Here is a 26,688-nt window from a genome sequence, read left to right as displayed (position 1 = left end):
AATTTTCTTTTTTAACTAATTAATTGAACTTCGAATTGCTCCCACATCCACCGTATTCGCCAGATTTGACTCCCAGCGACTACTGACGGTTCGCAGAGCTGAAAAAAAAAGCTCGCCGGTAGTAAATTTAGTACGAATGAAGAGGTTAACTGAGACCTATTTTGAGTCAAAAGATGAATCGTTCTGCAAAAGCGGTATTGAAATGTTATAGCGGCACTGGAATGATTGCGTTGCTCTTGATGGAGATTACGTTGATGAATAAGGTTCATTTTGAATGAAAAAAAAACGTGTTCTCTTTCTTAAGTCTGGGACTTTTCAGTCCATGTGTCTGTATGTAGTAGTATTATGCAAACGAAATTTTCGAAACTGTTTTATAAACTTTTCTAATTCATAATTTTTTTTAATCCTTCTGTTTTATCTAGGGGATAATAAATAATATGAGAAAAGCATTATTACACCAATAGGTGTATGAAAACATAAAGAATTCAAAAACAAACGAAACACTTATAATATTATTTGTTCCAGGGTCAACTCCTGTGTCTCCACCCACTTTGAGCAACCATATCTCAGGGATAACTCAATATTTCTACATTAAATTTACACTGTAGTAGTCTCTCATAACGAATAATAACTACATAGAAATTGAAGATTAGCCAATCCATAGTTTTTTTTTATCCTCGCTCGCGATAAAGTAACGAGAAACCCGGTTTAAAGGAGAATCTTCCCTTAAACCGAAAGGAAACGGGGTTTGTTCAGTCAATTCTGTCTCTGTCTCTGTCCAATAAACTATCTAACAGTTGGAAAATCCCTCGCAAACAGAAACCGGCAATGTGGTTGCACCAGCAAAGGAAATGATTAAGGAATGTTCGCGCGATACACGACAATCAACCTTGTCTTCTCAAAAAAAAAAATGAAACATCTATTCTATCGAATGTCGTTCATGTCCTAAAGCCAGTAAGAAAACTCACATCAAAACAGCAACTATTGTCTTTGAATTGTGAAAACATAAAACGTGTGGTGTGCGATAAATAAGTAAATGTGATAAAAATTTAAACCCTGCTTATGTGATTAATTTAATATGAAAAACTCTGAGAAAAATACTACTCAATAACCGTAATTAGCATTAATGTTGCCAAATATAGAATCAAACATTTAAATAATAGACACTACTATTAAAAACCTAAAGCGCAAGCCTATTTTGCAGTGAAGTAAGGTCATAAGAAACATTTTTTCCCTAATAAGATCCTTCTATGAAACATAGGTTTATAGAGGATTCAACTAATAACAACATAAAATACATAAATAAACTATTACCTCGCATGCGCCGGTAGCGCAATTCACTCTGCCTGTGGATTCAGATTCCACGTTACCTTGCCACTTTCCCTCCGCCGAACGGAGCTATTACTGTTACCCTTCCGGCGATTGTTACTGTGAACAACCGTCACGAAATCGTCCGCTTCATCTACTTTTTCCGCCACGACATTCGCATAGCTAACGCCTTCGATAGTAGTCTTCGCAGCAGTAACGACATTCGTCCCCCCAGCGCCTGTCATCTGTTCTCGCGTGATGAAGCTGGTGTTTCCAGTCGAATTTCTATTGAAATTATATGCTCCTCGTCGATTGTTTTGCGCCTTAAAGAGAACCCCGTCCATCGAGTCCTGGACGCCGGGTTTCCGCTTAGGGCTTTGGGCGGCTTTCAGTTTCTGAGCCGTTTCGTAGTACCGAATCAGATCGTAGTTTTCGTTACCCAACTCATCGAAGTATACGGGTTTCGTGAACTGATACTCAACGTCATCATTGTAATACGGACGGAAAATTGCTTCATGCGAGTGTTCTGCCAGGACGTGGTACGCGTGCGACAGCAGATGGGGAAATCGACTGATCCAATAGTTGGTGAAATCATGCGGAATGGTCCCTAGGGCTTGCTGCACTTCGGGCGTTAGTTCGTGATAGTGATGTTTTTTGTTGCGCAGCGCGCGCAGTAAATCTCTTACGCTATAGCCCTGATATCCTCTGTATTTTCGTAGGTCACTGGTGATTTCTTGGTCCAAGTGTAAACTCCAATCTTCTCTCACAACGAACCGAGCATTGCGTTCGAGCGTTCGCAGTGGGTCGGCGAAAATTTCTGACTTTTCTACCCGATCGCTAACATCTTGCAAAAACGAAAGAATCCGTTCGTTACCCCAGAACAACGGATGATTCCGTACAGCTGTCGCGGGAGGCCGCTTCGATTGGTCGACCGCGATCATATTTGTGATGAGCTGTTCGGCCAGCACCGAACTGTTGCTCATCTTGCCTTCCCGGTGAACCGTATGAAGGCTATACTCGTGGGACAGAATGTTTGCCTGACGTTTCAGTGGATCCCCGAACGGATGACTACCTCCGGAGAGTACGTAATGAAACACACATCCCAGAGAGAATATATCAACTGATGTTGTGGTTCGATGACCACGCTGCATTTCCGGTGCAATCCAACCGTCCGTTCCCGTAACACCGGATCGTCGTGAGAAACTGGCTTTCCCGTAGTTAAGCTTTTTACACAGTCCAAAATCTGAGATCATTGCTCGCACCCGTTTTCTGTTATCCGGTAACGAGAGCAGAATATTCTGCGGTTTGATGTCACGATGGACGATGTTCAATGAATGCAAATGCATTAGGCCACTTGTCGCTTGGTACAGTATTTCTAACTCGGATATCTGCCGCTGCAGTGTTTCCGCAGATTTCACATCGACATAATCCTGTAACGTAGCGGCACACAGCTCAACCGCAATGTACCGGAACTGTCGATCTTGTTCGGTGCAGAAATATCTTACAACATTTTCGTGAGCATCACTCTCCCGCAACAGAGCGACTTCCCTGTCCGCCAGTGTAAAACAACCCGGTAGAATCCGTTTCACAGCAACGTTCCGCTTCTCGAATGTACCCCTGAAAACGAATGTTCCCTCGCAACCTTTACCGAGAACATCCTGGGTGTTGAAGTTTATTTTACCGACTCGGATCTCTCCGTCACCGAAATCAATCGGTTCGGTATAGTTACTATCATTACTACGGTTTGAATTGGTCTGTGAACCATTTTGACTCTGCTCTTGCAAGGCTTTCATCTGCATGTGAAAATACCAGAATCCAAAAACCACCACCCCGAACATTGCTATAAACATAATCGTTGGCCCTTTGTTCGGTTGAGAATCCAACCAAAAGTTTACATCTTTGTACAGTCTACCAATCAGCGCTTTCAAACTAGTATCGTTCGAAACGGCCGTCACATTCAAGCGGCTACCGTCGTCATCCGTTTGAATTCCTATTGTTTTCGTTTTTCCCATTTGCGAAGCCGGCAGATTATTGAACTCCAATAGCACAGTCGACAGCCGACTGTCCTTGTATAGTTTTCCCGGAGATATATCCAATTTAAGACTTTCGTCCGTTTTCGGCGGTTGATAATGTCCCAGAATGATTATGTTATCATTCTGGATGTGAGCCGTTTCAGTTGCAATAAGCTCCTTTCCCGAGATGGGTCTATCCAAGGCTTCCCTTCGTGGACCACCCAACAGATGTACTGTCGGTTCCGATGGCAGTGTGGCAGTGTTCTTATCGACCAGCGATGGAATTGCGTAGATGTTGTTTGACGTTTCACCCACGTAAACTGTTGGACTGTAAATAAGAGTTATTATTAAAAGCTTACCACCAATCCGGAATGAACGGGAAACTTACAAAAGTTTTAAATTGTCGAAATTCCCATCTCGCGCTCGATCGTTTACTTCGTGCAGGACCTCATCGGATACAGTTTGAAAGGGTACACTCAGCAGACCTTCCGATCCGAGTAAAAATACGGCTATCACCGGAGTGGATAAATCTTTCTGCCACAGAGGCGTGCCCTTCTTCTGTTCGAAGGTAGCAGTTAGCCCGGAGGAACTGCTAGTGAGATGGAGAAATTCTGAAAAAGTAATGTGAGAACAAGTTATGAAATTATGCGAATGGACTATAGCTGTAGCTTTTGAATGGTTCATAAAATAACGTTGTTAGATATCATATCTTTAGAAAATGTAGTAAATTATGCTCTCGTGGATTAGCAGAACGCGCATTAACTATGGATCTAGCAGTATACCTGAACCAATGGATTTAGTAAAAGAATTGGTTATGGAAAAGGTGCTGTATGAGGCAAATTTCGTCCATATTAAGTAAATTACCTAACTCGGTGAGTGGCACTCTAAAGTAGAACTGGCCATCAGAGAAGATTAGGAAACACTACTAAGTACGGAACAACAATACAGTTTCACCAATGGACATGAAACACGATCGAATCGAAACGTTTCATTCGAATTTTCAGAAAACAAGTTCAAAATACGAATTTCGTGCCAGCTCGAACAAATGTTGGCAGGCAGCACCGTCTCAAATCTCGGTTTATTTTTCAAAAGGTTCGTAAGCGCAATTCGATAGTCTCACGACAAAAGGGCCTAACTGCAAATTAGAGTCTCTCTTTGGTTACTTTCTCTATTGATTATTACGGAGCCATTACTGCAACTTCTTCAAAGTTTTCAATAAAAATCGAAAGCTTGTGGTTTTAACTTGAAAGTTTTGCAAAGAGTAAGGCGTCAAATAGAAAAGAGTAACTGTCATTTGCAGTTAGGACCTTTTGTCGTGGGGCTATCGAACTGACACTTTCTCTATGTTTACTTGCTTTTTCGAATATTGTGATGTGATTATAAAGATTTTCCTGGGTTTAACAATTCTGTGGCCCTTAGCCTCTTGTCCAGTAACTCCTATCCCTACCTCCCCGCGGTGCCGGCTGAGGTACGAGCAACCATAGGAAAGATCGGGTAACCAACCCCGGTGGGACCTTGGTCGTATGCTGACAGGGATGGGGGTCCTCTTTAGAGGATGTCGGAGCGTCTGTACTCCATGTTAGGAGCGGCTTCAAACAGCGTCTGTTCTGGTATCCAGCGGCTGAGTATGAAATGGTGCATCCCGTCCAGCTAAATCCATCAACGGGATCGTCCTAGTGCTAATTGAGACGTTAAACAGAGCCAGCACGATGATCCTCCGGCGAGACAGGGGGTTGGCGTAGGCCTAATAAGCCGCCCGTAAAACAACTATTACGAATAACACAGGAGAGAATACGACCCGGAACAATCGGCATAGACCCACGCAACGGAATAAGGACTACGATTGGAAACTTGGAACATGGAACTGCAAGTCGCTAGGTTTCGCAGGCAGCGACAGGATAATATACGACGAACTAAATCCTCGAAGCTTCGACGTCGTAGCGCTGCAGGAGCTTTGTTGAATGGGACAGAAGGTGTGGAAAAGCGGACATCGAGCGGCTACCTTCTACCAAAGCTGTGGCACAACGAACTATGCGTCAGCGAGTGATTGGGTGGCAGCCGATCAACGCTAGGATGTGTAAGTTGAGAATTAAAGGCCGTTTTTTCAATTACAGCATCATCAACGTGCACTGCCCACATGAAGGGAGACCCGATGACGAGAAAGAAGCGTTCTACGTGCAGCTGGAACAAGCCTATGATGGCTGCCCACGCTGAGACGTAAAAATTGTCATCGGTGACATGAATGCCCAGGTAGGAAGGGAGGCAATGTACCGACCGGTAATCGGGCCGAACAGCCTGCATGCCGCATCGAATAACAACGGCCAACGGTGTGTCAACTTTGCGGCCTCCCGAGGAATGGTAGTCAGAAGCACCTTCTTTCCCCGCAAGGATATCCACAAAGCTACCTGGAGATCACCTGACCAACAGACCAAAAACCAAATCGACCACGTTTTTTCTCGGACATCAACAATGTTCGCACCTACCGCAGTGCGAATACAGATTCGGACCACTACTTGGTTGCTGTATGCATAAGCTCAAAACTTTCGACGGTGGCTACCCAACGTCGAAACCGAACGTCGCGGTTTAACATCGCGCGGCTCCGGGATACTGGAGTAGCCCAAGATTACGCGCAGCAGTTGGCAGTGGCACTACCAACGGAAGAGCAGCTTGGTGCAGCTACTCTTGAAGATGGCTGGAGAGACATCCGTTCTGCCATAGGTAGCACTGCATCAGCAACACTAGGTACGGCGGCTCCGAACGTAAGGAACGACGGCGTGCGGAGGACGATAGACTGCCGGTCCCAGACCTCCAAGAAGTGGAGGAGGTGGTAAGCCGGTTCAAAAATAATAAGGCCGCTGGCGTTGACCAACTACCAAGCGAGCTACTAAAACACGGTGGTAATGCACTAGTGAAAGCATTGCACTGGGTCGTTACCAAGGTCTGGGAGGACGAGATTTTACCGGAGGAATGGATGGAAGGAATCGTGTGTCCCATCTACAAAAAGGGCGATAAGCTGGATTGCTGCAATTACCGCGCGATAACTCTGCTGAACGCTGCCTACAAGGTACTCTCCCAAATCTTATGCCGTCGACTTTCACCGATTGCAAATGAATTCGTGGGACAATATCAGGCAGGATTTATGGGCGAACGCGCTACCACGGACCATGTGTTCGACATCCGCCAGGTGTGGCAAAAGTGCCGCGAATACAATGTGCCCACACATCACTTATTCATCGATTTCAAATCAGCCTACGACACAATCGATCGAGAACAACTATGGAAAATCATGCACGACTACGGATTCCCGGACAAACTGATACGATTGGTCAAGGCTACGATGGATCGAGTGATGTGCGTTGTTCAAGTATCGGGGATAAACTCGAGTCCCTTCGAAAATCGCAGAGGGCTACGGCAAGGTGATGGCTTTTCGTGTCTGCTATTCAACATTGCTTTGGAGGGTGTGATAAGAAGAGCGAGGATAGACACGAGTGGCACGATTTTCAGAAAGTCTGTCCAGCTACTTGATTTCGCTGATGATATTGACATTATAGCACGCAAATTTGAGAAGATGGAAGATACGTACATCGGACTAAAAGCTGAGGCCAAGCGGATCGGACTAGACATCAATGTGTCAAAGACAAAGTACATGAAAGGCAAGAGCTCGAGAGAAGATAATGTCAGCCATTCATTACGAGTTCAGATTGGTGGTGATGAAATCGAAAAGGTCGACGAGTTCGTGTACTTGGGCTCACTGGTGACTGCCGATAATGACACCAGCAGAGAAATTCAGAGACGCATATTGTCAGAAAATCGTGCTTACTTTGGACTCCGCAGGACGCTACGATCGAGTAAAATTCGCCGTCGTACGAAGTTAACTATCTACAAAACGCTGATTAGACCGGGTCTCCTCTACGGGCACGAGTCCTGGACAATGCTTGCGGAAGATCAACGCGCACTAGGTGTTTTTGAACGGAAGGTGTTGCGAACCATGAACTGCACCAGTGTTTCTGGGAGGATCACCCTCATCCAAACGGCCAAGGTCGGGCGGCTACGGTGGGCCGGGCATGTTGTTAGAATTTCGGAGAACAACCTGGTTAAAATGATCCTCGATAATGATCCGACCGGTATAAGAAGAAGAGGCGCGCAGCGGGCAAGATGGATCGATCAAATTGAGGACTACCTGCGGACCCTTCGCAGCTACCGAGGCTGGCGGCGAACAGCCATGAACCGAGTTGAATGGAGACGCCTCCTATATACAGTAGAGACCCGCGTGTTCTACGACTGAAAGAGTAAGAGAGTAGTAACTTTTCTTCAAGATCGCCAAATCGATTTTCACAAACTTAAAGACCAGTTAAAAGGACCATTATAAAAAAACTTAGATTCAAAGGAAAAGTCTATTTTATACGGAATTCCTGAATTTGTTGTGAATACTACTTCCGGTTCCGGAGCTACCGGGTCTCTTTCTCTGTCCAATGAACAGTTTGTTTTAGAATTTCACAGAAATATTTATGAATGGTGTGAGTAATACGAGAAAGGCATAATTACACCACTAGGTGGATTAAAACAGGTTTTGATGTGGAACACATCGTTGTTTTCTGTATAGGAGTGCAAATTAGAAACTCAAGGAAAAATACACATAGAAATGTGATCAGTTTTTGAACACTTACAGCTCAATCAATTTTGTATCAATTATTGATATTATTTCACCATTTGATTGGAATTTTTTCTAAGTTTCGATTTGAATGCATCAAGCCACCTTTTTTCAATTATAACAGATCGGCTGAAAAGTTCGTATCGTTTCTATGAGAGGGCGCCACTAGAATTAAATCCATACCATTTTCAGTTAGTACCAACCTTTAAAAGATACGTGTATAAATTTGACAGCTGTCTGATTATTAGTTTGTGAGATATTGCATTTTGAGTGAAGCTACTTTTGTTATTGTGAAAAAATAGAAAAAAGGAATTTCGTGTGTTGATGAAACACTACTTTTTGATGAAAAAAAGTGCCGCCGATACCAAAAAATGGCTTGATGAGTGTTATCCAGACTCTGCACCGGGCGAAGCAACAATTCGTAAGTGGTTTGCAAAATTTCGTACTGGTCATATGAGCACCGAAGACGATGAACGCAGTGGACGTCCAAACGAGGCTGTTACCGATGAAAACGTAAAAAAATCCACAAAATGATTTTCAATGACCGTAAAGTGAAGTTGATCGAGATAGCTGACACCTTAAAGATATCAAAGGAACGTGTTGGACATATTATTCACAAATATTTGGATATGAGAAAGCTTTGTGCAAAATGGGTGCCGCGTGAGCTCACAATCGATCAAAAACAACAACGAATTGATGATTCTAAGCAGTGTTTGAAGCTGTTATATCGAAATAAAACCGATTTTTTTCGTCGATATATAACAATGGACGAAACATGGCTCCATCACTTCACTCCGGAGTCCAATCGACAGTCAGCTGAGTGGACAGCACGCGATGAACCGAACCCAAAACGTGGAAAGACTCAACAATCGGCCGGTAAGGTTATGGCGTCTGTATTTTGGGATTCGCATGGTATAATTTTCATCGACTACCTCGAAAATGGAAAACCCATCAACAGTAACAATTATATAGCGTTATTAGAGCGTTTGAAGGACGAAATTTAAAAAAAACGGCCTCATTTGAAGAAGAAAAAAGTTTTGTTTCATCAAGACAATGCACCGTGTCACAAGTCGATGAAAACCATGCTGAAATTGGGCTTCTAATTGCTCCCTCATCCACCGTATTCTCCAGATTTGGCCCCCAGTGACTTTCTACTGTTCTCAGACCTCAAGAGAATGCTCGCTGGTAAAAAATTTAGAAGCAATGAAGAGGTAATCGCTGAAACTGAGGCCTGTTTTGAGGCAAAGGACAAATCGTACTACAAAAATGGTATCGAAAAGTTGGAAGATCGCTATAATCGCTGTATCGCCTCTGATGGCAATTATGTTGAATAATAAAAACGAATTTTGGCAAAAAAATGTGTGTTTCTATTAAACGATACGAACTTTTCAGCCGAACTGTTATATGAATAAAATTTCGATTAATAGCGAGCAGTGTCCTGTTTGCCAGCTAAAAATCTAAGACGCTATGCTGGCTTACTGGATTTTTCTTACGGAGACGATGGTTTTGAAGGAGTAAGTGATCTATCAGCTGGGAAGCATCGCTCTGATTGGTCAATTGATGCAAAAGCGAAACTGTAGGGAAGCTCGCGAATCTATAAATATAAGCGAAATTAACGTTTCAGTATCACGTGTAACATTTTTTTTTTCGATTATAGAGGTTTTAACCTTAAGGTCATTCGCCTCTTCGGGCTAGAAAAATTTTCTGACCCTATATGCGGGGATGGGAATCGAACCCAAGTGGGCTGCGTGAAAGGCTTACCCATCACGCTATACCCGTCCCCACGTGTAACATGTCAGAGGAAGGTAGCTGCTAGAGAACAAGACACAAAGCGCTATAAAACGATATGAAGCTTTAATTGGTTTGCTTTGATCTTGTGTCATGCGAGTTTGGATGAAGTGCTTTTTTAAGTCGTTATCACCAGAGAAATTTGCAAGTATCCCGGGGTAAATTTTAAGTGCTTAAGATTAAGTTCTAATTTAAATCAGATGAATTCGATTAATTATCGAAATCGCAGAATGGTCGCAATGGTAGAGAACTTAACGCTATAAAAATAACTGCATGTATGCAAAACTTGAATACAAGCTTGGCGAAGAGAAGCTTAAATATCGAAATTGTATGCACATAGGTATAATTGCATATATTTGGGTTATTGATGTAATTTCGTCGGATACAAGACAAACACAAATCAAGGCAAACAGAGTCTGGGTCTTTTTTTTACGCGTGGGATACGTACCGCGTAACTCCGGGAATCAGCATAAAAAACCGCGTAGGTTCGGAAATCCTCCTAAAAAATGCCGCGTAGCTTCGGAAATCCTCGTAAAAAGGCCGCGTAGCTTCGGAAATCCTCGTAAAAAATGCCGCGTAACAAACGCATATCAAAAATAAACCGTGTGTAATAGATCTATCGAAGGAGACTCTCGTGCAATCGCGCATTCAAAAGCAAAAGCATTGATGTTCCACATCAGCTCGAACAACCCCATGGGCTGACCCTTGTAGTTTTTTATTTTGTTCGATCACCAGGATGTATGAGTTAAACTTCGGAAGATATCGTGTGAACGGTAGTCGACTCGGAAGATGATTTTGAAAAGTTTTAATAAAAAATCTAAAGATGCTCCAAAAGAATTTCCTTCAATAAAATAGTGAAATGGACTATATTATCAACCGTTTCGTAAAGGAAATTACAGAACCATGCCAATCATGTTTTCAAGTGACAAAAAGACATAAAGAATCTGAAACGTCTTCACCGGATAAATTTTTGTAAGTTTTTGCTTTCCCAATCAATTTTTTCAATCATCTAGCTCTTTCGCAAATGCTTCGTTGGGTAAAATTGAACTGATGACGGTTTCATGTTATAACAAAAGAATTAAACTCTTCTGGCTGTGTTGGCTAAACTTCGAAGGTAAATTTCTTCTAAACGAGACGATACAAAAATATAACAACACTTCCAACATCGAACTAAAGCTGTTGAGTATCCGCTCAATTGTTTTCTAAGCTTAACTATTCAACCGATGCAAATAACTTGGCTACTTCTTGTGAGTATGGAAGTTGGCTAACACAGAGATAATCCGAACCCTTTCTTTTCCAGAAACATCACCTTACTCTCTGCCCCCATCAAGCTGTTTAAAAGTCAGTCCAAATTCTTCCAGAAAAGAAAATTCTCCCACTCACAAAAGTTGGTGTTTCTTGAACAGTGAAAAGCCCATTCGATCATTTATGGCATTGATGGGTGGTTCGTGAAAAAAAAAATGAAGTGCAAATAAACCTACAATACAAAATCACAACAGTATGAAGTATTTACCGGCCGTGATAAGTGATACTTTCCACCAGACAGAATAGCATTGATTTTAACCTTCTTTCCCAAGACAAGAGATATAATCATAGAAAGTGTTATCATACACGTTCCTACTTTGTATTGCATAGTTGCAAACCGGATGTCCCTTTTCACATAATTAAAAATTTACAAGCGTATTGATTGTAAGACAAGGTAAAAATAGAACTATTAAACCACGTTTCTGAACGACTCCTGCTATTAACTTATAGTTTCATATATTTCATCGCTATTAGAAACACCATTGGCCGGGTGAAGTGCCTTGAATTTCGTTGCACGTGGCAACACATTCGGTGCAGTAAAAGTAATCGTGAGATACGAGTGAAATCTAACGTACGGCTGCTGATAGGAGAAACCAACAGCACAGCCACCTAGCCAGCCATCGTGCTGATAAATAATTCACAAATACACCGGAGAAGTTATGAAAGGCGGATGGGCGACTGCACGATTGCCGATTCAGTTAACATTTTTAACCATTCTATTTCTAATATAACCAACTTACCGTACTCCTTCGTCAGATCTGGGGCCATTGAGTGCGATGTGTAGTCAAAAAACGTCACATTCCACGGTTTAGAATTTCGGTCCATGCTGTCGTACATCATGACGGTGTACTGCGTGCGACCAAGGTACACCGCTCGGGAGGTTGCCCACCCAATGGATTCAGCTTTATCCCGGTCCAGGGGTGCTCCGAAACCCAATACCTTTTCCCGGCGACCGGTTTTTGGATCAATCAAGAACCAATCATCACTTTTCTTCCCGGAGTACAATATTCCGTCACTGGAACGGCACGGTGCACTGGCTACCAACTGTGGAATAGTGTACGGTAGCTTCTTCAATCCTCCTTCCGGGTTCCGGTAGGTGTACAGACTTCCATCCCGCGGATCCGGTAAGTAATGCGGATTCATTTCTGATAACGAAGGAACCCGAATAGCCGGCTCATCTTTCATCGACCATCTAGTTTCTCCGGACAGCGGATCGATTGCCGTCAATCCACCTCCAAGCGTCGAAAACACCAACAATGTCTCTTCGTCTTTCGCAACAGCAGTGCAATCCTGAAAAATATGAATTATTACCTTGGGTTTTGAATAAACAAAACAAGTACGATTTCGTCCACATGAGCCAACATCATTGAACGCAAATCATAAATGTTAACAGTGCAGTCGTTCTTGCAAGAAACGCCTCCCTTTTGCGGCACTTCCATAACTATTTCGTCATCCCCTTATCTGCTCTGTTCCAAATGCCAACAGAGCAAATTATTTTTTCACTTGGCAAAGGTAGCCAAGTAAAATGCTTCCATACTTATCAGTTCTTCCCAGTTCTCACCTCACTTCCTGAAGATGCAAATCCGCTCTTTGCTAGGATCTGAAGTAGCACTAGCCAAAACCCTAACGTTCGGATGTGCTGTGCTTGCCGCATAGTTACTATTGCTTTGTTTCCTCTATAACAGTTCGAAGCAATCACCAGCCCACATTCACTTTACATACAATTTTGGTTGTGTGCGACTCCCGTGTCGCAACTGGCAAATGACGCAGATTATTTCTAATAGAAAACGCTTCTTGTGGTTCACCTTCCGTGCAACTTTTAATTCGAATCATTACACCTGTTATCAGTGTTGACTGTCTACAATGTGATTTAAGCATTCGTTGGTGGAACTAACTAAATGTTGATATTTTGGTAAACTTCTGATCTCTGTGAACAAGACAAAACACATCCAATATGATTGAAAGACTAGCAAAAACTGACTACGAATGAAAATAATTCCAAATATCAAGGGAAGTTTCACTAGAGAACAACGCGTCAAAAATTGACGGGTGGTGGTGGGCATACACACTTAAGGAGATGTTCTGAAAAAAATGATTCAATCCAAAGTTTCCCGCATACGCATGGCTACCAGATGGCTGACTAAACGCTGCCAGCTGGAAAAATATGGCTGGCAGACATTCTGGTGACCGACTGCCTCACCGCTACCAGATATACTACTCAAACGATACAACCGTATCTACCAGGATTTTTCCACATTGAAATCTTTGACATTTTCAGCGAAGGTGAGAAGATGAAAACGCTCGGCTAACTTAGATACAGGCGACTTTGTTTTGTCAAATTGGATTTGACAACCGTCACTGAATCAATTTTGGTAGCCGTCTGGTGGCCATAGCTGCATAGGTAGTCAAAACGCTATGCGGGTTGAATTAGTTGGTGGGCGTCAGTTAATGAGAAAATCGATAGTTCCACGACAAAAGGGCCTAACTGCAAATGAGAGCCTCTCTTTGTTTACTTTCTCTTTTGATTATTACGGAGCCATTATTTAAAACTCTATAAATTTTCCAATATAAATCGAAAGCTTGTAGTTTTACCTTGAAAGTATTGCGAAGAGTAAGGCGTCAAATATAAAATCAGTTCGGTAAATCGTGAAAGAAAACTGTCATTTGCAGTTAGGCCCTTTTGTCGTGGGACAGTCGAAAATATTGTAGAAAAACAATACGATTTGTTGTAACAAAACCATCCACAAATTTGCTTTTACCATTGAAAAGTATTTTAATGTATTGTTATACACTATTCAATTATTTGTTAATATGCTTTTTACAATAGAATGTATAGGTTGTTAAGTATCGTAAAAATTCTTATCATAAAATTTTCTCATACATATTTTCTTGAAAAACAATCAAATGTGCAGTTAGCATATTGTTTGAAACACCACGTGTACAATAAATTCAATTGTAGGATCGTAGAAATAATATATTGAATCGTTGAAAATGAAAAAAAAAATGTAAAGACACAATAAAATGCATTGCGAATCACTTGTTTATGCTGTAAAATAAAACGTTTATTTTTTTACGGGGATTCTAACATTGACAACAAATGTAGAAGCAGAGATGTCCATCTCCTCTTAGTGACGAAGAGCAAGCAAAATTTCTCCCCTCGCACTGACAACTTAAACGAGAGCACTTCTCTTTCACATACATAAACCACTGTTGTGTAAAGTGTACACGCATCATGAGTGCGTTTGTTCATTTCCTTTTATATCCTCCACTGAATCGCACCAAAGTGATAGAGCAGAGCTAATAAATTCTCTGAATGAATCAACATAAAAAGAGTTTTGTCCTTTTTCGAGTTGTTTACTTCTATATTCCCTATGTTAATTATGAAGTTACGCCTTTGCGCATTTTTCGTGAAATTGGCTGGTTTCCTCGACTTATACAAATCTGCGGGTAATTATGAAAGTTATTCTGGATTGCAATGATTCTTATTAGTCTGATTCGAAGGAACTGTTTCATTACAATTCTTTCATTCAGAATTCAATGAACCTATGAAAATTTAAAAATTAATAACGATATTATAAAAATAACTAACGCTATTTTTGTGTGTGTGTGTTGAATATTTTCGGTCATAAATTGTGAAAATCTGCAAAAAACATTTTAAAACTATAACATTTTTATAAAATATTTTACGAAATCTGTGGATTTTGATAAAATCTGTGTTCTCTGACACAGAATCTGTGTGCAAAATAGGCAAAATAATCTGTGATTATACAGAAATACAGAAATGGTTACTCGGGTGCTCACCCGTTGAGTTTTTTTTTCGTTTTTTCGATTAATAGATCGTATCTGTGTTTAACAGTGTAGTACCTATATGTCATTTGACAGAGGTGAGTTCCATTGCATTTTCGGAGGAAAATCATTCCAGAATGATTCTTTATACTCGTTTCGTTCCTTCTTGAAGTGTGAATGAGAAAACCGAAAACCATGTAAATATTATGATAAACTAATATTTACTATTAAGAGTCCTCCCAGCATTTCACGCGAAAGTCCTCGAAATGCAAATCCGGAAATTGCATTTGGCCACAAAATGGTTTGGAAAAATTGTTCCTAGTAATCTTAAAGGAAAAAAGAAAAGCTCACAGGAATGGCTCACACGTCAACTAAACGATCCTTATGTAGAACGCGCAAAAATTATGAATTACAGGTAAATGCTACAGTTGAATTGAATACGTGAATTTTATAGTAGTAATAACATTTATAAATCAGATGCCGTAGTGCCTTCAAATTATTAGAAATTGATCAAAAGTACTCGCTCATACAACCCGGTTCCACAGTTATTGATTGTGGTGCTGCTCCAGGATCGTGGTCTCAGTTGGCTGTAAAGCACTCTAATGCCGATGGAAGTAAACATGGCATGCCGAAGGGAATGGTTATAGGGATCGACTTACTACAGATATATCCCATTGAGGTAAGCACAGTGAATCCCACCCGAAATTTAATGAATAATTCTGATTTATTCACGTTGACACGATAAAGCACGCCACACTGCTCGGGAATTCGGATTTCACAAAGCCAGAGACCCAGAATAAAATCCGTTCTCTACTGGGTGAACGACGCATTGATTGTGTGCTTTCGGATATGGCACCGAACGCAACCGGTGTGCGCTCACTGGATCAGGAAAATATCATCACCTTGTGCTACGCGGTGCTTCGATTTGCAATTCTCATGTCGTCATCGAAAGCGTCGCTACTGATGAAAGTTTGGGACAATAGCGAGGTGGTTACACTGGAGAAAAACATGCAAAAGTACTACACACATGTAAAACGCATCAAACCAAAGGCTAGTCGTGACGATTCGGCGGAAAATTTCCTGCTGGGCCGAGGATTTGTCGGTATCGAACGATAGCATGATACGAGAGGTTCGTTTGTCGCTGGGTGATTGCCGTGAATTGAACGTTTTTCGTTTAATAGAATAATGTACCAATAATGCCTGTTCATTGTTAGTTACGTTCATCCGAAATCATCATTTTAATGGAAGAATTTCTTCAGGGTGGAATCTCCTTCATACATTACTATAAAATTCAGTATTCCATTTTATGTTTGAACAATCAAGTCTGCGACTTTAGATTCTAAGAGGTGACTTTTAAAGCGCTTCCCACTATGGGAAGATCGATATTTAGATGTCACATTTTTATGGTAGCTTTTTCCCAGTGATGTATGTGCAGGTCTTTTTCCGATCTGTTTCCCTCGTTAGATACTGATTAAATAAAAAACTAGCTCAAGGTAGCTCTACATCATAAGAAGACTAAAACAAATCGTCAGATGATTTTTATTCATGTGTGTAAATTCAGGTAGTTCAATTCTATTTTGTTGAGTGTTAAAACTTTGAATCACCCTAATGACTACCAACATGTGCTGGAAAAAGGCAATTCAAAGGGGGTTTGGAAGTAACGCAAGTAACGGTCGATATCATTTAACCCACACCAGGTTGAGAAATCTACACAGCTGCGAATTGATTAATTTGTTTAGAAGAGTTGTACGTACACCAGCAGTTTCGCCGGAATTTATTGCTCATTCTTACTATATAGCAGAGTGTCCTATTTCGATTAGTGCTCAAATAACAAAGTTTCAAATTGTGCGTCCGAACATCGTTTCAGTTTAGCGAACGATTTTCGCCGGACACTAAATTGTTGTCCACTCTTTACGTGTAACAAAGGAAAACCAAGCCACGTGTATATTTACCGATAGAATCAAAACTGTTCAACAATGGATCAGGTCAAACTCAAGCAACTCGCAATTAAATTGTTTGAAATCAACGCGTTCAAATTTGGTGATTTCAAGATGAAAGTGGGAATAAATTCACCGGTTTATTTTGATCTTCGTGTCATTGTTAGTTATCCGGATGTGATGGTAGGAAACTACGGACGGTGTGAAGATATAATGCTAAACTGTGCCCTTGTTTCTCCAGAACACTCTTGCGGACCTGCTGACGGAGTTTATTGAGCTTATCCAGGTCGACTCGGGTGCCCATTTGTGCGGTGTTCCTTACACGGCTCTACCCGTGGCGACACTTATTTCGATCAAAGCCAACAAACCGATGTTGATTCGACGTAAGGAAGCCAAAACGTACGGCACCAAGAAGATGATCGAGGGTAAATTTAGCGCCGGCGACAAATGTCTCATCATCGAGGACGTGGTGACATCCGGGTCGAGCATCCTGGACACGGTGAATGATCTACGAGCGGAGGGTGAGTCTGTTGATTGTTCAAATTGTGGTGCTAATTTCGCGTTCTCATTTACTAGTCAATTCACTTTGTTAAAAGTAGGGTTTTACATTTGAATTTGGTCGTAGGGATAAATAAATAGTATATTAGTATTTCATTTCAATGGTCAACGCGACAGTAGCTAACCATCGCTCGACATCAATCAATTGTCGGTTTATATATAAATGCCTGATTGGCTTTGATAAGGGGAAAGAATTAGTAAATGGCACGTGCACACGAACTGGCCGACACCGTCTCGTCGCTGTCAGCACGACTTTATCCTAGATAATGGAATTTGTTTTATTTATTTTGTTTTGTTTTGTCCTATTTGAGTGATAGTCTACATCTACAGTATTCAATACCAAACTTTCTCTATCAATAGGCCTCGCGGTGACAGATGCCATTGTGGTGGTAGATCGCGAACAAGGAGGTGCCCACAATACGGAGGAAAATGGAGTCAAAATGCACTCGCTGTTTACTCTATCCTACCTGTTGAATGTTCTGCTTGAAGCCGGACGCATCGAAGAAGGGACGGTGCAATCCGTTGCCAAGTACATACAAGGGGCGCAGATTCGAAGCGATGGATCATTTGTGAAAAACGGTGGCAAGGTTATTAACGAGCTTAGTCGGGTAAGAATGACATTTGAAGCGCGCGCTGATTTAGCGAAATGCGCGCTCACCAAGGAACTGATGAAATTGATTGCCAGTAAGAAAAGTACGCTTTGTCTGGCAGCGGATCTAACCAATTCGGAAGAGATTCTGAAATTGGTAGAAAAAGTCGGTCCTTATATTTGTCTACTGAAGACTCACGTCGACATAGTGGAAGACTTCAATGACAACTTTGTGAAAGCTCTTCAATCGTCAGCTAAAAAATACAACTTTATGATAATGGAGGATCGAAAATTTGCAGACATTGGTAACACCGTGGCGCTTCAGTACGCCAGCGGACCATTTAAAATCTCCAGTTGGGCTGACCTTGTAACGGTCCATGCACTTCCCGGCCAAGGTATTCTGAAGGGTCTGAAATCGGCGTTGAATGATCCGACGCAACAAAGAGGAGTGTTTCTACTAGCTGAAATGAGTTCCCAAGGTAGCTTGGCGACACCGCAGTACAGCTCGTCAACTATGAAAATTGCCACGGAAACGGACGTAGATTTCGTAGCCGGAATCGTTTGCCAGAGTGCCGATTTGGTTGCGTTCCCGGGATTGTTGCAACTGACACCGGGCGTTAAGATCGAAGAAGGAGTCGATGGACTTGGTCAAAAGTACGATAGTCCCGAACACGCGGTCAAAGAAAAGGGAGCTGATATTTGTGTCGTCGGGAGAGGAATACTTAGCGCAAAAAATCAGTCTGATATGGCAAAGTTATACCGGGACAGGCTTTGGGCAGCTTATTGCGAGCGCGTTGGAATTAGTGGGTAAGCTTCCATGTTAATGTTTCTGAATATGATTCGATAAAAATAGTTACCTGACAAAAATTTAGGCCCATTCCAGATTTAGGTTGTGAAATTTGTAAACATAAAATGATATTCGAAATGTCTTTGACAGGCAAAAGGTTATATAGATCCGAAACGTATGACTAAATAAAGCAATAATCACTATAACTATGGAGTAAGTGAAAATTCCGAACCATCCTTTTTTTATCCGAAGCATTCTCACTTTTCGCCAAATTTGCTTCGTGTAGAGTACCATTTTTTTTTCAATAACGATTGTTGGCTTTTGCGTAAAAATTTCTAAATTAAATTTTCATTCAGTTTCAGTTTTTAGATAAATTATAATTCCTTTGAAGAAGCACAGCCCGGTTCCAAAATGTGACCAAGAAAATTTTAAATGTCCAGAACACTCAATTTGGCCGTTTGCGACAGTCTGCATTCTTCAATTTGGCGCCGAGTTTTGAGTTATTGATTCTTCTCACAAACAAACGAAGTTATCGAAAATAAGGATACATGGGTTTGTCAAAAAACTCGTATAAAACCGTTTCAGTGTTCACATATATTAATGTATTTAGGAGTAAGGGAAAAGCCTGTTATTCTCCTTCCCCAACAGGCATGAAACCTCCTTTTTTTATATCAACAGATTACACACACAGCATAGTTGGACTAGCTTTACTGGAGAATTTTGGAAGATTTCAATTACCTATTTTTCAAATTAACACTACATACCTGTTCAGTACTTCTACTTCGCGTAGAATAACAACGCATTTTCTTTTTATATGAAGAAAATGCTCGATTTTCATACTATTTTTGTGGAAAAGAGAAAAGAAAACAACAAACCGTTCCAAAAAACTGAACGAGTATTTAGTGTAGTATGTCGTTTAACAAACGCTTCAATCCCAACAAGACCTAACCACTTTCTCAGTGGAAATTGTTACCGAATTTTCAACAGCAGAACGTTAGGTAAATCGGTTCGATAAACGATTACTGGTAATGCCGAGTTTGTTGAACTGTCAATTAGCTACCGAAAATCTCAGTCAAACAACAGTGTCGGCTAAGGAATGGTTCGAACAAGTTTTTGTCTTGATTAAAAATCTCAATTTAAAATTTAAATTTTCCAAATTTTTCAATTTACTGTTGTTTTTTTATATATTTGGCACATGTTTATTTTTTTCGCAGAATCAAATGAAAAAAAAAATAGAACCAGTCACTTTTGTTGCATAATATAGATCCAAAACAAAATTTATAATATTTTCATGCTTCCTATCTGTTGATGAGGAAAAGTTCATTGTATCCACATATGTGAACATTTGAGTCGGATGTTTTTTCTATTATATGTTGGAATTAGAAAGTGAATACTGAAAAGAGCTATTTCTATGTGGTTATTAATACGTCGATATAATCCGAGATACGCTCCCGGCAGAATAACATATTATAGCCTGAAATATTTTAATACTGGTAAATTAAAGTTGTAAATTTTATACCCAATCTTGAACTCGGTCATGCGAAGGAAACGACCATACTGAGTTAAGATGGGACAATTTTAACTTGAAGCAAATTGGAAGCCTGTCAAGTCACGGTAGAAACTTCTTTGAACGGTTAAACCCGCTGCCTTCGTACAAACTCCACTAAGGAGTGAGTATGGAAAGGAAGCTTGGTAAAACACGTTCTAGAACTATCTGAGCGAGAGGATCAACGAGGATGAATAATTTCTGAACTCCGTGCGCAAATCATTTGATTATTGCAACGAACGTTAGAAATCTTCAAAACTGAAGAACTATCGTCAGATTGCCAAGAAGGGACTTTCAAAGTAGTGACTACGAGAACAATCTTCCAAGGAATGCTTGACTTTATTCAATTTTCTTGGGTTTTTATACAATTTTTTAGCTCACATATCTAATAACAAATTCTACAAATCGCGTAGGATAAAATGAGAAGGAATGAATCCAACTTTTATTGCACCTCTTGCTGATATACCCTTACGCTCAAAACGTTATCTGCGCCGGAATGGCTGGCCTATTCGATCGGTGCTTTATCTTTTATTTATTTAGGTTTTCCTGCTTTACCTGGTGGTAAGAAAATTCTTCTGATTCGTTACAAAAGTAAATTCACTAAAAGTTTCAATTTCGCTCGTCTCCTTTCTCCATTTTGGAGAGCAAAAAAAAGATCCCACAACAACCTTTTCTTCATGCCCATCCAAGCTAAAAACCAAAATCGGTATTTATCTGTATGATCCGTGAATTATCGGAATTTTGAAAGTGCGATATACAGATCTATAATCTGTATAAATACCGAGAAATCGGTATACCTGGCCTCGTTGATTTGAAGTTAATTTTACCATGGGAGCGCTATGTTTTTTACCGTTCTCGGCGATTATTTATATTTACCGCACACACTTAAATTTGATTGCCGATATCAGCTGTTGAAATCTCGGCAAGTTTCGATTTCTTCGCGTTTCGCCTTCGGCTCATCAGTGCTTAAAGCAGTTCAAATTGAACCGCCATCTCCGCACTGATGAGCCGAAGGCGAAACGCGAAGAAATCGAAACTAAATATGTACTTTACGTACAAACCAAAAACCCCCTAAATGCTCGGCAAGTTGTTTTAAGCGAATTCTTAGTCAAGTATGACGTTTTGTTACTGTGGTATCCTCAGGTACTCAGGTTTTGCAGATCTATTTATAAAAGTGACATTTTCGGCAGTGCGGCTATTAAAAACTCGTTAAAAGATATAATAATTACTGAGCAAAACTAAGTGTGTATATTTAAAGCATTTAAAATGAATAAAGAATTGCTCTTTTCCGAAATTCGTCACAGTAATAAGCTGGTATCTCTGTAAAGCGTCGTCGGTAAAACGCTTTCTTTTGCCGAGGTTTGACATAATAAAGGGTGATTTTTAAGAGGATTTGATTTAAAAAAAACTTGTTTTAATCCACCTAGTGGTGTAATGATGCCTTTATCATATCAATCATACTATCATATATAATACTGTGGTATTCTTCACAATATTCTTCGATTCCTAAAAACAATAACCGAAATCGGTTTGTTTGACCGTCTGCTGATAAAAAACTATTAATTGGAGAAGATTTGAGGTCGATTTAGAAAACTTTTTACGGTTTTTCGTGCTTTTCAGGAATGGTATACAATTTTTATGAAAATCGATCGCGCCATCTATGAGAAAAGCTAGAAAACATATTTTCATTTTTTTGCACATTTTATCCCATAACTCCGGAACCGGAAGTCGGATCCAAACAATTTTCAGGAATTTTGTATGGGACGACAAGACCTTTCATTTGAACCCAAGTTTGTGAAAATAGGTTCAGCCATCTCTGAGAAAACTCATGCAACACTCAATTCATCGACCACTGCCGATCGCCATTACGATTTACGAGAACCCGAGACGACATAGTCAAATGATACTATTATAGTTTTAAGTTAGTCGTTAAGTAAGATTAGAAAATACCCTTGGCATCTTAGAGCTTAAGCAGTGTGCCTAAAATTATATTACATTAATGAATAAAAAAATCTCTGAGAAAAGTTAATGCCCTTATTTTCACAATTTTTTGCACATTTTACCCCATAATTCCGGAACCGGTAGTCGGATTCAAATAATATTCAGGAATTTTGTATGGGACGACAAGACCTTTCATTTGAATCTAAGTTTGTGAAAATCGGTTCAGCCATCTCCGAGAAAAGTTAGTGCAAAAAAACGTTACATACACACATACTCACATACACACACACATACACACACAGACATTTTGCGTACTCGACGAACTGAGTCGAATGGTATATGACACTCGGCCCTCCGGGCCTCGGTTCAAAAGTCGGTTTTCACAGTGATTGCATAACCTTTCTATATGAGAAAGGCAAAAACACCAAAAATTTATGAAATCTTTATTGGATTCGTTCGAACATGATTTCATGCAAATGCTGGCCACGTCTCCGCTTTAGATGGCCCATGCGCAAGGTTCAATTATGTCACACTCTCTCCAAAATATCGACCGGTATTCAACGAATAAATCCTTGCAGACATGAGCCTCAACATGGCCCACACGTCCAAATGCTAAATCACACGATCTAGGCAGCCAAATACGGGCCCAAAACGTGAGATAAACTGTGCACCGAAAGCGGCTCTCAATTTGCTTATTGTTTCGCGTGCCGCACACTTAAATTTTATTGCTGAATCTCGGCAAAAAAAATGCCAAGATTTGCACAGCAGAGTGCTCGGTAATCGTCTCGGCAAAATTATTGAGAAACTCGACAATTCTAAATTTGGTAATTTTGATGTTAGCTCGGCGAAGGCGATCAGGATTGAATCATGAATTGCCGAGTCATCAGTAATTAAATATACAAGGGATTTTTCCATATTTTTGATTGAAATGAATATCGCAAAAGCTTAAGATGGGGAGAGGCGGGTGTTTTATTAATTAATATTGATAAAATGACGGCTAAAGACCCTTTGTTTTTAGTGCTTCTCAACGTCTAAAAACATTTCTGATGTCAAGTTCGGCAATCATTGACAGTTAACAAATTTAGGATTGCCCAAATTCTCAGAAATTTTACATTTTGCCGAGGCGAATACCGAGCACTTGGCTCTGAAAATCTTGACATTTCTTTGCCGAGATTAAAAAAAATATGTGTTTCGCTCATGGATTCTTGCGTTCGAGCTTGCATACAATGATATTTTATGCGTGCAATATCGCTTTACACAGGGATTTAAGACAGTTTGTATGAGCTTGGATGTCTGTTCTCTACCTGTTCTTTTGCCGAATAATTTGAAAAATATTAATCTGTACTGAACGCTCTCGGTGATAATAAAACCTGTCAAATAAAACAAATGGTAAAAATTAGTAGTTTAAGTGTTTTAATACAGAGAAATGTTGATACAGAGGTAATTTTTTTTTGTTTTTCAATGAATATATTTATAATTTCTCCTTTTTAACAGGATACGGAATTGTTTAAAAAGTATATCGTTTGCTTTTTCGTGTCGGATACCAGTTCCGGGTTACGTTGAAAGGCTCATATTTTACATTAAGTAGCACAGTATCCATTTCTAATCCGATGTCTTATTTTATGATTGCACATTTCAGTGTTGTATACAAATGACATTTTAGAAATGAAATAATACGGTTATAAAGACGTCTGTGATTAATTTAGTGCCACTATCGAACAAGTATAATGTTATATATGAGGAAACTCGGTGAATGACCAAACGGTTAAAGCCGAGGTCAAATAAATGAATAATAATAATTATCTCTGAGGACTGTCAAAGTAAACTACACTCAATTAATGCAATTTTTTTCATGACAGTACTGTGGATACGAAAATCGATAGCGCCGTATCAGGTAAAGCGTGGACGTTAATTATGATTACATGGAAATTTTCGATCGCGTGGAGATAATAAACAAAGACTGTGCAAGGTCTTTGCGTCATCCAACCGTACATGCAGTTTCCGACGTTCTTAACGTTTCACGCTATTCTACATTTGACGAAATTTGGAACAAGAGCATGCAGCTCTCTTCAAAACGTTTCCAGCAAGTTTCTTTGCTAAGAACTTTGAATTTGAAAAATCGATAGATTATTTAGCAAATCTTACAATCAATGATAACTTAATTATTTCAACAACCCAAAACGCCGTCGTTTAGCAAAAGTGGGTAAGTTCGTTAGTTTCGTGGTTTTCCGAAGCAATTGTGACTAAATTAAGTTTCACGAAACTTTATGAACGTATAATTTGGGAGTCTTCCTATTACCCAAAAATATGAAAGCTAAAAAGCGAAAAACGAATAAAGACTAAAGCAGTGTTGAGTTGAAGCACCCTACTTTTTTTTTATAAACATTTTATTTTATGTATTTGGTATGCAACATGGTTTGAAAATTTACATTTATTCAAAAATTCAAATTTTATACAGTTAATGTCAAGAAAACATTTCTCTTGTTTGTTAAATAAAGGATCCTTATTACCATACTCTATATTAATGTCAAATAGAAACTAGCCACCAGATTGGCTTGCCTTGTTACCTTGATCCATCTGCAGTTGTTTAAGATGGGCACCGTTAATGATATTCAGTACCTCCATCTGCGTTGAGTAAAACAGAAAGTCATCCTTGATTAAGGCCATCTGGGACGAAACGAAATGGCCAAGGCTGCGACATCGGTCGCTATCAACCGCAAGTTCGATCATTTCCACTTTACGACCAGTGTTGACTTGACTAACTGATAAATGATCTTCGGCAGTGGTTTCAGTGCGTGCATGCTTCGGAGTCGAATCTTCCGGTGAAAACACGTCAATCTTACGTTTCGGAACCAGGGTATTTCCTTGGGTGATCTCATAAATAACTTCATCTTTCGAACCGTTCAGTTGAGTTGCCGGTGTGTTTTCAACTTTTCGGAACAGTTTTGTTTCGCTACTGAACTCTGCTTTGGATCCTGTGGGTAAATATTGTATGTTACTATCTGTGAGTTTTGAACATGTCATTTAAAGTTACCTTTACTAGAAGGTGTGCTCTGTATTTCGTACACAATTTCGGAATGACCTTCATTTTCGTAATCACAGGAATCGTCTCCGGTGTAACTCTCATAGTCGCCGTCTTGTTTTTGAGATATGGAAACGTTGTAATCATCATCGTCGTCCAGCGCTCTTGGCCTGATATGATTTCGCAGGAAAACTAAATGCTTATACCACCAGACGGTGGGGGTGTATGAAACTCCCTTGTTCTGCATTTTTCTAGTTTTGCTTAGCTCTTGTCCAAATTGCGTTCTCATAGTCTGTATCTTTTTCAGTATGTCATGGGTGGTGGTTCCTGGACGATGATCCTCCAGCAAATCAATTATTGTGTTAAGAGCTTTCTGACGTTCGGTTTTGTTGTAATATTTCGGATGACGCATATCGTATAACATCGGATGCTCCCTATAAAGTTTCAGTAGAATCTCGAGGGCTGGCCTTCTCCAGTCTACATTCGACATGGCTTTGGATTCTGATCGCTGAATGCAAGGTTCTATATTCAATTGCAACATAGGAGCACTTTACAATAAAACTTACTTGCACACGACAGTAAATTGTTTAGAATACGAGTGCTGTCAGCAGCACTAAAGGTTGACTGCGACGGCTTGCTTGCAAACAAAATGGAGGTTCGATTCAGCTTGTATACGGTTAACCCACAACTGTCGTCTAAAGAATTTGTTACCCGCGAAAAAAACTCGTTACTTCACATTAAAAGAATTTGTATCATTTTAGCATTGAAATATTATTATGTTCACCATAATACGTGGATAAATACTCAATTTGTGTGCACTGACGCGTTCACGGTAGGTAACAGCCCCCTGCTATGACGTCATGAAATTGTGGCCAGCATAATTCTGCAAACACCAAAACAATGAAGAAGAAAGACTAACAAAAAATTGGATTTTACAAACTAGTTGTTTATTCAGTACCCTCTACTAGAGATGGTCGGGTATAGAAATTCTTATACCCGAACCCGACCCGTACCCGAGTGATCAGCAAAAAAATTTACCCGTACCCGACCCGTACCCGATTAAAAATTAAAAAAATTACCCGTACCCGACCCGTACCCGATCAATAATAAAAAAAAATTACCCGTACCCGACCCGTACCCGATAAAAAATAAAAAAAATTACCCGTACCCGACCCGTACCCGATAAAAAATTACCTGTACCCGTACCCGACCCGAATGAGTAGTAAAAATTTTACCAAAATTCAGTATGGAAAAAATAAAGTGTTTTAGATATCGAGCCGTATCAGGCTCTAGTTGGTAAGAAAAATACATTAAAATGCTTGTTTACTTTTAAACATATAAATACACTGTGAAGCATGAATAATGTAATGTAACTTTTTTTTAAACATGCAAAAAAAAAAAAACAAACGGTTCATCCGAATTCAAAATTTATTTTTTCATATTAAAGTACAATCCTTC

The 26,688-nt window shown here is 40.1% G+C and overlaps 4 protein-coding genes across 4 annotated transcripts; 2 read left to right on the top strand and 2 right to left on the bottom strand.

Annotated features, from left to right (window-relative positions):
* Positions 1 to 8: 8 nt before the first annotated feature.
* Positions 9 to 13,023, bottom strand: LOC131427319 (serine/threonine-protein kinase/endoribonuclease IRE1). Its single transcript, XM_058590390.1, has 4 exons — positions 12,626 to 13,023; positions 11,805 to 12,354; positions 3,709 to 3,931; positions 9 to 3,648 (listed from the first exon to the last, which is right to left on the bottom strand). Exons 1-4 carry the CDS (start codon positions 12,716 to 12,718, stop codon positions 1,338 to 1,340), a joined length of 3,177 nt encoding a protein of 1,058 aa, XP_058446373.1. The 5' UTR covers positions 12,719 to 13,023; the 3' UTR covers positions 9 to 1,337.
* Positions 13,024 to 14,979: 1,956 nt separating this feature from the next.
* On the top strand, positions 14,980 to 16,041 carry LOC131429751 (rRNA methyltransferase 2, mitochondrial). Its single transcript, XM_058594083.1, has 3 exons — positions 14,980 to 15,265; positions 15,328 to 15,529; positions 15,598 to 16,041. Exons 1-3 carry the CDS (start codon positions 15,117 to 15,119, stop codon positions 15,964 to 15,966), a joined length of 720 nt encoding a protein of 239 aa, XP_058450066.1. The 5' UTR covers positions 14,980 to 15,116; the 3' UTR covers positions 15,967 to 16,041.
* Positions 16,042 to 16,531: 490 nt separating this feature from the next.
* Positions 16,532 to 18,927, top strand: LOC131431119 (uridine 5'-monophosphate synthase). Its single transcript, XM_058596629.1, has 3 exons — positions 16,532 to 16,970; positions 17,029 to 17,308; positions 17,706 to 18,927. The coding sequence occupies exons 1-3, from the start codon at positions 16,827 to 16,829 to the stop codon at positions 18,743 to 18,745; spliced, it is 1,464 nt and encodes a 487-aa protein (XP_058452612.1). The 5' UTR covers positions 16,532 to 16,826; the 3' UTR covers positions 18,746 to 18,927.
* A 5,558-nt stretch (positions 18,928 to 24,485) lies between these two features.
* Positions 24,486 to 25,790, bottom strand: LOC131432329 (uncharacterized). Its single transcript, XM_058598537.1, has 2 exons — positions 25,243 to 25,790; positions 24,486 to 25,183 (listed from the first exon to the last, which is right to left on the bottom strand). The coding sequence occupies exons 1-2, from the start codon at positions 25,769 to 25,771 to the stop codon at positions 24,747 to 24,749; spliced, it is 966 nt and encodes a 321-aa protein (XP_058454520.1). The 5' UTR covers positions 25,772 to 25,790; the 3' UTR covers positions 24,486 to 24,746.
* Between the last annotated feature and the right edge of the window lie 898 nt (positions 25,791 to 26,688).

The sequence above is a fragment of the Malaya genurostris genome, chromosome 2 (genome assembly GCF_030247185.1).
Source record: "Malaya genurostris strain Urasoe2022 chromosome 2, Malgen_1.1, whole genome shotgun sequence".
Classification (NCBI taxonomy): domain Eukaryota; kingdom Metazoa; phylum Arthropoda; class Insecta; order Diptera; family Culicidae; genus Malaya; species Malaya genurostris.
The sequence above is the reverse complement of the archived record's forward strand: the minus strand, read 5'-3'. Positions and strand labels throughout refer to the sequence as shown.

Bases quoted from the DNA above. Each gene is read 5' to 3' on its own strand.
- LOC131429751 (XM_058594083.1), top strand. From the start codon at position 15,117: ATGCAAATCCGGAAATTGCATTTGGCCACAAAATGGTTTGGAAAAATT. The intron at 15,266-15,327 runs GTAAATGCTACA...TTTATAAATCAG, and splicing joins GCAAAAATTATGAATTACAG to ATGCCGTAGTGCCTTCAAAT. The intron at 15,530-15,597 runs GTAAGCACAGTG...GACACGATAAAG, and splicing joins TACAGATATATCCCATTGAG to CACGCCACACTGCTCGGGAA.
- LOC131432329 (XM_058598537.1), bottom strand. From the start codon at position 25,771: ATGTTGCAATTGAATATAGAACCTTGCATTCAGCGATCAGAATCCAAA. The intron at 25,184-25,242 runs GTAACTTTAAAT...ATTTACCCACAG, and splicing joins GAGCACACCTTCTAGTAAAG to GATCCAAAGCAGAGTTCAGT.
- LOC131431119 (XM_058596629.1), top strand. From the start codon at position 16,827: ATGGATCAGGTCAAACTCAAGCAACTCGCAATTAAATTGTTTGAAATC. The intron at 16,971-17,028 runs GTAGGAAACTAC...TTGTTTCTCCAG, and splicing joins TTAGTTATCCGGATGTGATG to AACACTCTTGCGGACCTGCT. The intron at 17,309-17,705 runs GTGAGTCTGTTG...CTCTATCAATAG, and splicing joins GAATGATCTACGAGCGGAGG to GCCTCGCGGTGACAGATGCC.
- LOC131427319 (XM_058590390.1), bottom strand. From the start codon at position 12,718: ATGCGGCAAGCACAGCACATCCGAACGTTAGGGTTTTGGCTAGTGCTA. The intron at 12,355-12,625 runs GTGAGAACTGGG...CATATTTTTCAG, and splicing joins TTGCATCTTCAGGAAGTGAG to GATTGCACTGCTGTTGCGAA. The intron at 3,649-3,708 runs GTAAGTTTCCCG...TCTTATTTACAG, and splicing joins TTCGACAATTTAAAACTTTT to TCCAACAGTTTACGTGGGTG.